Here is a 9,851-nt window from a genome sequence, read left to right on the forward strand (position 1 = left end):
ATCGATTCACTCGCTCGCACCTTCCTCTCACCAGAGCTCAGGTCCAGATCTCGTTAATCCGGGTGATGTGGGAATTTGTGCCTTTAACCTCCATCATCAGGTTTCATGTCATTTTCTTCGTCCAGGGTCAAGTTACGTCCTCCGTCTGATCACACCCAATCAGGATCCTCCACCGTCCTCCAGGAACACCAGCTGGAGAAGATCTAGATTCTGCATCATCTCAATTGTACTAAAGTTCTAACTGATTAATCCTGGTCAGTGTCTCAGTGGGTCCTGTGCCGCCTGGAAACACTGGACGCAAGGCGGGATCAACAATAATTATAAATATATTTATAATATAAATATAATAATAATAGAAATAATAATACACTAATAATACAAATGACACAACAGTTCAGCACCCAGCCATACAAACGCTGTCATCTTTGACCGAATGGGTACAAGTTCCCACAGACATACTGCAAAGTCTAGTGAGAAGCCTTCTCAGAAGAGGAGGTCACTCTGTTTTAATACCGTCTGTTTTATAAACCGGACGTCAACAAGCCCAATCAACAAACGCCGGGTCAAAAATATACGGACACCAGCTGAGATGATGGACACGTTGGGGTAAAAAGTAAAAGGTTCTATTATATGATTCCAGCAGCTGGTGACTTCTCTGTTCTCATATAAACACCCAATGCAAAGTACATTTTTACATGGAACAGTGGTCTCTTGCCAGGGTTGGAAGGCAAACCCCAAACCCCATTTATTGTAGCCTAGCAGTTAAGGTACTGGACTAGTAATCAGAAGGTTGCTGCTGTTAGGGACAGTGGTAGCCTAGTGGGTGGAGCTTTGGGCTATCAATTGAAAGGTTGAGAGTTCGAATCCCAGCTCTGTCATGCAGCCACTCTTGGGCCCTTGAGCAAGGCCCTTATTACTACTACTGTTGTGTTATAACTGTTATAAAATAATATAACGTTTAAAGACGCTGAACCGTCGTTAGTTTTAGAGAGGTAGAGGTCACTCACACTCGGATTTCAACAAACCCAATCCTCCGGGTCAAAGATATACAGACACCAGCTGGAAATGTTGGACACGTTGGGGTAAAAAGCAAAAGGTTCTATAACATGATTCCAACAGCTGGTGACTTCTCTGTGTTACATGGAACAGTGGTCACTTGCCAGGGTTGGAAAGAAAACCCCAAACCCCAGTTATTGAAGCCAAGCGGTTAATGTACAGTGGGACAGTGGTAACCTAATGGGTGCAGCTTTGGGGTATCGATTGAAAGGTTGAGAGTTCGAATCCCAGCTCTGTCATGCAGCCACTCTTGGGCCCTTGAGCAAGGCCCTTATTACTACTGTTGTGTTAAAATAACAGTTTTAGAATTGTTATAATTATTATGCTAAAATAATTATTACTCTAATTATTTTGTTGTAGCTGTTAAGTGATAAAATAATATAGTATTAATAGAAATAAATAAATTGTAAATAAATAATGTATGTACAATAAGGTAAATACATATAAATATGAACAATAAATGTGTAAATAATGAATTCATGTATAATAAACTGCAGTAAATAAAAGATAAATTATAATGAAGTGTTTATGAGTTCATTTTAAAACTCGTCTTCAGTCTAAATCTGGATTTAAATCTGAACTAAACCCGCTTTGGGTTCCATGTGCCATATGTCTATAGTTTAACCCCCCTGACCCCCTCACTACCCCCTCACTGTACCCCCCACCCTCCCCGGGTGCGCGCTGGAGCGTGGCCGCGCTGTTCCGCGCGCTTTAACGGCCGGAGGGGCGGCGGCGAGCAGAAGGAGGTGTGTGCGGAACGGGAGGAGTCTCTGCGCGCGTTCCCGAGCTCTGTTCCGCCCCCCCTGGTGTGCGCGCCCCCGTCGCGCTGCTTTGCTCTCCGGTGTATCCGTCCCTCCATGCCAGAGCCCCTCTACTCCTCTCAGTCTCGCCCTGCGCACCTCTGTGTCTCTGCGCGGATCGGACCGGCGCCACGTTATGGACTCGGACGGAACCCAGAGCGGCTCGGACTCCCCGCACGACCCCTGGTAGCGTGACTTTCATGCCCTCTTTTTAACTTTCGGCTCCATCCCGGGGAGAAATGTTGAGCTAGGAGCGCAAACAAAGAGGAGGGGGGGGAAGCGTGCTCCTCACCTCCGTGCGGGGGTGCAGCGCGGCCGCTTTTGGATGCGACGAACTTCGTAAAGTTGCTTCATTTTTACGCATGAAAGGGTTTGATTGCACTTGTTGATTGTTGTTTGTTTTTGTTCCGCGCAGCAAAATGTTCATCGGCGGGCTGAGCTGGCAAACCACCCAAGGTAAGAGAAGCAACTTTTTTTTTTTTAAAGTCAAGCAATATTAGATTCTAAAAGTACATAAATAGTTCGCTTTATGATGAAGATGATGATGATGGTGAGATGATGAGCGCGTTTTATTGGTGCGCCTTGTTACAAACTGTGCGCAAAACCTTGAACTCTTGAAATCAGTGCGCCTGAATGAAAAGCGCTTTCATGTTTTGGAGGTGAGCCGCAACCTGAATGGAGGTTTTCATTTACTCTCAACTTTGCTCCATATACACACTACACTTAGTGCTGGGTATGACGGTGCACTCGGTTTACCGTCTTTGATTCCTCATACCGTATTGATTTGTTAAAGGTAGAGCTGAGGGTAAATGTACAATACTCAAATATTACATAAACAATACACATTGTATTTATTGCAAATGTGACATTTTGTGAGGCCAAACAAAGCTTGTAGTCCCCAAAACCTTCATTATATACGTATAATTCTATTCTATGTACTTATGACAGTAGAATCAGTCTCAGACATATAAAAAGTCCCAGTCATACAAAAAACCATACCGTGGTACAAATTTATGATCCTACCGCCCAGCCCTGCTCTACACTCTAATATCTCAGTGTGTGTGTGTGTGTGTGTGTGTGTGCTCCAGTCACTTTGGTTTCTTTGTTGATGCAAAAACACCAAACTCTTTCCTGTCACCAGAACCGTGAAGATTCCACACAGAACCGTTTCCGTCTCGGATCAGATCGGATGTGTTTGAGCATCACGTGTTGATTTATTAAAACAGCGATTCGTTTCCTTTCATCACTTTGATGTTGCTTTTGCGTTACCTGTTCAATGGGCTCATGGGAGTCCCTTTGATGTTTTGTTTCGGCCGAAATGAACTTGACTGCTTTAGACTCCCTGAAGTACCACGTCTATTGAGTTTTGTTTTATTTTAGGTGTTTTAAAATGGTTTCTGTGGTTATAACATTTTTATAACACGTGTTTTAATGTATTGAGACCTAAAAAGAAAGATTGAAGCACAGTGTGTCTATTAACAACTCATTTTAATTAATAATAAGTGATAAATAAGTCTTAATCTGATTCAGATGAGCACACAAGTGCTGTTTTATACTCACTGGTTTAATTCTATGACTTTATACACTTAAGTTTACATGATGGATAAAGATTCCCTAAAGAATCTCTTCAGGAACGCTTCTGTAACTGTTTTTGTTAATCCTACATTAAACGGGACGGAAATAAAAGTGAGTTTTGGTTCTGGATTATAATGTGGCACTGGGAAGCAGGATTGAAGAATCTTGACTGCTTTAGTCTTGGAAAAGTGAAGAAAAAACATTCAGACTCACTAAAGTACCACGTCTATGGAGTTTTTTGTTTTATTTTAAGACATTTTAAAGTGGTTTCTGTGGTTAGAACTATTTTTTAAATGTATTAAGACCTAAAAAAGAAAGATTAAGGCACAACATGTTTAATAACAACTCATTTTAATTAATAATAAGTAATAAATAAGTTTTAATCTGATTCAGATGAGCACACACATGCTACTTTATGCTCACTGGATTTTTGAGTTAATTATCCAAGGTTTATTATGTTTATAAGTGTATTATGACGCCGTATACACGTTCCTTGATTAATGCTGTATGTAACTGTAGAGACCGGTTAATGTCTCGTAACCCTGCGGATTAGGAATGAACAGATTTGTAGATTTGTACAGGTTAATAAGGTTCTAGCTGCTGTAACGTGGACTGTGTTTGTTTTTCTTGTTTACCGCCTTTATTTTGGTTGCATTTCACATCTAACATTCTACCAACGCTACAAAAGCCTCTATAGAAGAAGTTCTTTGGGGGATTAAAATGGTTCTTTAATGTGCAGCATCAGTTGAAAGAATTAAAATAAGGAGCCGTGTTTATAATATCCGGTATCATTGTACCTCATGTTATCAGGTCCGGTGTTAGAATTGCTTTTGTTGTTTGATTGGTTGGATGTTTTAGCAGAACTGTACATCATTTTATCCTTCTAAAAACCTTAAAACCGATGGTCCTTCTTTTTATTTACTCTACCTAATGCTGGAGATACTTTACGGTTCATGGTGTTTTGTTGAGTTGAGTTGAATTTAATTCTATCGCTTTATATGCTTCAGTTTCCATCATATAACGTTGGGGTGGTGGTAGGTCGGTATTTTTTAGGTTTGGGTGGTACTGTTGGGGTGAAGGTGGGTTGTTTTTTTAGATTGGGGTGGTACTGTTGGGATGGTAATGAGTTGTTTTTAGGGAGGTTTGAGGTTTTGAGGTTTAAGGTTTATTTAGTTTAGTTAGTTATGGGTTGGGGTGGTACTGTTGGGTTGGTTTTGCTGGGTTGGTGATGCTTGTTGATGTTAGGTTGGTGATGGCTTTTTTTGGGTTGGTTGGTACTGTTGAGTTAGTGATGTTAGGTTGATAATGGTTGGTATTTTGGGATGGCATGGTACTGTTGAGTTAGTGATGTTAGGTTGTTTTTTTGGGTTGGGGTGGTGATGGGCTAGTATTTTTTGGGTTTGGGTGGTGCTGTTGAGTTAGTGATGGTGGGTTGGTGATGGTACAGTTTACAATGTTTTGGTTTGTTGAGTTGAATTTAATTCTATTGCTTTATACGCTTAGGTTTCCGTGATAAATAAAAAAAACCTAAAGATAAAGAAGCTCTCCAGGAACGCTTCTGTAACTGTTTTTGTTAATCCTACAATAAACGGGACAGAAATAAAAGTGAGTTCTGGTTCTGGATTATAATGTGGCACTGGGAAGCAGGACTGAAGAATCTTCTCAGCGTGACTGAAGTATCTCGGGGTGAACGGTTCCAATCATTAGAATCATTTTCTCGATGAGTTTGTCGCACCTCAAGCTCAAAGTGTTCTGTGGGCGACCAAAATGACATGGTGCTACAACAAACTGAATCATTTCCTGGTGGACAGAACCTCCAGAATAATGTAAACAGAGCTTTTGGTTCAGTAACTGTTCTGTAGTTTATTTAACTTGGTGCTCTGTAGAGAAGCATTTTGTTCCACTGAAGAACCTCTAATGGTGCCACTTCCAAGGAACTTCCACTCAATGTAAACATGGATTAAGAACCATCAATCAAAGAGTTCTTCAGGGAACCAGAATGAGAAACGGTTCTTCTGTTTGTTCAGTCCCTCCGAAGAACCTTCTCTGGATAAATCCACATAAAGCTTTTTTGGACTGTATGAAGGTTAAACGTGTAATGCCTGACATTCTCGTGTGATGTTTCAGAGGGTCTGAAGGACTATTTCTGCAAGTTCGGTGAGGTGAAGGAGAGCATGGTGATGCGAGATCCGGTTACGAAGCGCTCCAGGTGAGGAGCGAGGCTCGAGCACTGAGCTGCTACTTTCTTCTCTGTTTTCTTCTCACACTGTTTCTATGTTTATTTATTTGTTCTTCTCTGTTCCTGCAGGGGCTTCGGGTTCGTCACGTTCGCCGACCAGGCCGGTGTGGATAAAGTTCTGGCTCAGACTCGTCATGAGCTCGACTCCAAAACAGTAAGTGCTGAAACTACTCCTGTGTTCACACTCATTCTAATGTTATGTGATGTTGGGCCGGGGATGGGTTGGTGCTGTGTAAGCTTTTTTGGGTTGGTGTGGTAGTGTTGGGGTGGTGATGGATTTGAATTTTTTGGGTTGGGGTGGTACTGTTTGAGTGGTGATGGGTTGGTATTTTTTGGGTTGGGTTATGGTGGTACTGTTCAGTTGGTGATGGTTGTTTTTTTGGGTTGGGGTGGTACTGTTGAGTTAGTGATGCTGGTTGATGTGTTAGAGATGGGTTGTTTTTTATAGGTTAGGGTGGTACTGTTGGGTTGTTTATGTTGGGTTAATGACGGGTTGGTTTTTTTTGGGTTGGGGTGGTTCTTCTGGGTTAGTGATGCTGGTTGATGTTGGGTTGGCGATGGTTGGTATTTTGGGTTGGCATGGTAACGTGCTGCATGTGTGAACTTTTATCCTCAGTCTGTGTGTTTGTGTGTGTTGAGGCTTTTAGTTTTTTCCCATAAGCACCTGCTGTAGGACTTTGTAATTTGAAGTGCTGAGGAGCTCAGATACAATAAGACCATTCTCTCTCTCTCTCTCTCTCTCTCTCTCTCTCTCTCTCTCTTTCTTTCTTTGGGCGAGACACAATAAGAGAGACTTTGGGGAAAAGTGCTAGTCTGAGAATTCTAAGCAAAAGTGCTGAAAGTATTAATACTTATCCAAGACTAAAGCATTTTTATATCAAAAACATTTCTTAATTTATTCATCTGACTAGACTTTAATAATTTATTCATGTATTTATTTTGCATCTGAAAGTTCATTTCTGTTTTAGAATTAGAGCTCTAACAGTCGTAAAATGCATTCTGTGCACAGGTTCCTGCGCTCCCCATCACTCCTCACTTTTTCCTTTTGACACACTTTAGCGAGCGCTGTGTTTATGGAGGGTTCATTATATTTTTCCTCTCTGGATTCCTCACGCCTGGTGCAGATTTCTGCGACTGTTCTTGTTCCGTGACTGATCAGAGTTTTTAGTTTATTCTGGGTTTTATGAATGATTAACATGGTGATGTATGACGTTCTGTATTGTCGCTTTCTGGCACGACCTCCTATTTCCTCATGATTCCTCATGATCAACGCTTCTGCAGCCATATAAATTGGACCAGTTTGGCTGCATCTTTAAAACAGTTCATGAAACAGTGGATGCCAAAGTGTTTGTTAAAACCCAAACTCGTGCTAAGAGGAAAGTTTAACCCTTTACTGGTCTCATTTATTGCATTTATTTGTTTCTTGGGACTAAACCAACAACAAACTGTTAATATTTTATTACTAGTGCACACAGTATTTTCTAATGAGCCGTTTCATGGATGATTTATTAGCTGTGAGCTTCAAATTGACCTACAGGTTAGAAAAGCTGTTTTCTTAAAACCATCTACCAATAGTTTTGAGTTTAACACGTCAACCAAGCAGTAGGTCCGGATATTTAAATACAGCATATTTGCACCCAAGTATTTAGACTCGAAGTAAGACTATTCAAGAGTTAAGATCCAAGAACCACCTGAAGCAGGTTACTATGAATCAGAGGCTGCAATAAGACTGTCCACAGTCAAGCGGGCTTTGGTGCTGGAGCTTTTTAGAAAGCCGAACATTCAGTCACAGAAGAGGAACAGTGGGGGAAATCGTCCACATTGCTAAACTTGTTTGAAATGCAGAGTGTGTGTGTGTGTGTGTGTGGTATTTTTGGGTTTGGGTGGTACTTTTGTGATGTTGATGTTGTTTATGGGTTGTTTTTTTGGGTTGGGCTGGTACTGTTGGGTTGGTGATGGGTTGTTTTTTGGGTTAGGGTGGTACTGTTGGTACTGGTGGTACTGGTGGGGTGGCAGTAGATCCGGCCCAAACAAGATTACTTAAATACAGCTTATTTTTACCCAAGTATTTAGACTCAGAGTAAGGGTTAAGATCCAAGAACCACCTGAAGCAGGTTACTATGAATCAGAGGCTGCAAGAAGACTGTCCACAGTCAAGCAGGCTTTGGTGCTGGAGCTTTTTAGAAAGCTGGACATTCAGTCACAGTGGGGGAAATCGTCCACATTGCTAAACTTGTTTGAAATGCAGAGTTTTTAAGTGTGTGTGTGTGTGTGTGTGTGTGTGAGCTTAGTCCTATTGGAAGTCAGAATCTATTGGGCCCGGCGTGGAGATCAGCGCTCCCTGTTGTTTTCTCCCTCTGCGAAGTTGTTAGGGACGACTTAACGATCGCTATGGTAACCCCCCCCCTTAACCCGGATACGCCGTCCGCCCGGGCCTAGCGAGACGGGCGCGCTTGTCGACGGCGTTCCTGATACGAAATAGTAACTTCGCCCGTTTGTGGGCGAGGGATCTGGGTCTCGGATTCTAACTTTTGAAAACTGTGAATGCTGGGCGTTTGCGTGTGTGTGTGTGTGTGTGTGTCAGGAGCTTTTGTCAGCCTGGGACAATGGCGGCGATTGGTTGCCACGGTGACCATGGAGTTGCTCCCCCAGGGGGTCGGTTGAAGGGAGGGCGGGTGCAAAGGAGGGTGGGGGATGAGGCGCACCAAAACTTTCTCATCTCTTCCTGTAAGTACTTGAGTGGGTGTGTGTGTGTTGGTTCTACAAGAGAATACAGGTTAACCTCACACACACACACACCTCACAAAAACAGACACAATGTGTGTGTGTGTGTGTGTGTGTCTGTGTGTATGTGTGTCTGTGTCTGATTACAGGTTAACCTCACACAAACACACACACCTCACAAAAACAGACACAATGTGTGTGTGCGTGTGTTGGACGTTGGTTCTACATGAGGTTTACACTCCTGAACCTCACACAAACACACACACACATAGAGACAGTGTGTGTGTTTGTGTGTGTGTTGGTTGTACAAGAGAATACAGGTTTACACTCCTGAACCTCCCAACCTCCCACAAACACACACACACACCTCTCACAAAACCAGACAGTGTGTGTGTGTGTGTGACCTGTGTGAACCGTTCTCCAGGATCGCGTTCCTGAACACACGGAGATAATCTTACGTTGCGATAATGCGCCCTACACACACACACAGAGGGAACAGTGAGGAACGAGGGGCGCCTTTCTTAAAAAAGAGTCGTCCCGGGCAACTGTACAGGCGTGAGAAAAAGTTTGTGAACCCTCTGAGTAATTCGACTGTGTTTTGATCTTCGTCCCAGTCCCAAAAATACGTGACACATCCAAAACATCGATTCATCTGTTCACATCCCAGACTGCAAGAAAGCACCGGCAGGCGACTGGTGAGTGGAACCGTACTGGGACAGAACATGGAACAGCTTTCTCTTAATCAGGGTTCCAGTGGGTCTTCAACTGGTTTAAATGTGAGATCTGATTCCCATCGAGTGTTAAACGTATTCAGTGAGCCCTCGTGCCCTGTTAATAGGGGGGTGGTGTCATCCTGAAAAAAGACCAACCACCAGGATTAAAAAACATCACATTATTTCGCTCAGCGAGAAAAAAAAGACTTGGTGCCCAGGAGGACGGGTGAATCTGAACTGCTTCTCTTTACCATCTTGCTGTAAAGGTCAAGCATTCAAATCGGTTCCATTCTCTTGGTGTATTCTGCCTACGAAGAACTGGTGGTGTGAAAGCTGGTGTGAAAACCTCTCAGGTCAGGTCTCGATCAGCTCCTCTCTGGAAAGATCAGACACGTGAGCTGAGTCATTGCACAGCCATTGTACGCCACTCACTCCTGGACCAAAGACTTGAGGTTAAGGCTCTTGTTTAAGGGCCCAATAGAGGCTTAATGGCAGAGCCAGGATTCAAACCCACAATCTTCTGATTGATAGCCCCAAGCTCCACTCACTGTGCCACCAGCGTCCCTGAAACTGGTCAGAGAGGGTTGAGGCTCTTGCTCGAGGGCCCAACAAAGGCTTCATGGCAGAGCCAGGATTCAAACCCACAATCTTCTGATTGATAGCCCAAGTTCCACCCACTAGGCCATTAGCATCCCCTGTTATTTTAAAGTGAAAATAACAACAATCACTACAGAGTTCCATCGA

The 9,851-nt window shown here is 42.9% G+C and overlaps 1 protein-coding gene across 2 annotated transcripts in view; it reads left to right on the plus strand.

Moving 5' to 3' along the window:
* The first annotated feature begins 1,908 nt into the window (after positions 1–1,908).
* Positions 1,909–9,851, plus strand: part of msi1b (musashi RNA binding protein 1b) — a 29,646-nt gene continuing 21,703 nt past the window's right edge. For both annotated transcript variants that reach the window (XM_062999553.1, XM_062999554.1), the window contains exons 1-4: positions 1,909–2,042; positions 2,272–2,312; positions 5,559–5,640; positions 5,740–5,824. In XM_062999553.1, coding sequence (XP_062855623.1) covers positions 1,993–2,042; positions 2,272–2,312; positions 5,559–5,640; positions 5,740–5,824 — 258 coding nt within the window. In that variant the 5' untranslated portion in view covers positions 1,909–1,992. The remainder of the gene's footprint in view (positions 2,043–2,271; positions 2,313–5,558; positions 5,641–5,739; positions 5,825–9,851) is intronic.

The sequence above is a fragment of the Trichomycterus rosablanca genome, chromosome 7 (assembly GCF_030014385.1).
Source record: "Trichomycterus rosablanca isolate fTriRos1 chromosome 7, fTriRos1.hap1, whole genome shotgun sequence".
Classification (NCBI taxonomy): domain Eukaryota; kingdom Metazoa; phylum Chordata; class Actinopteri; order Siluriformes; family Trichomycteridae; genus Trichomycterus; species Trichomycterus rosablanca.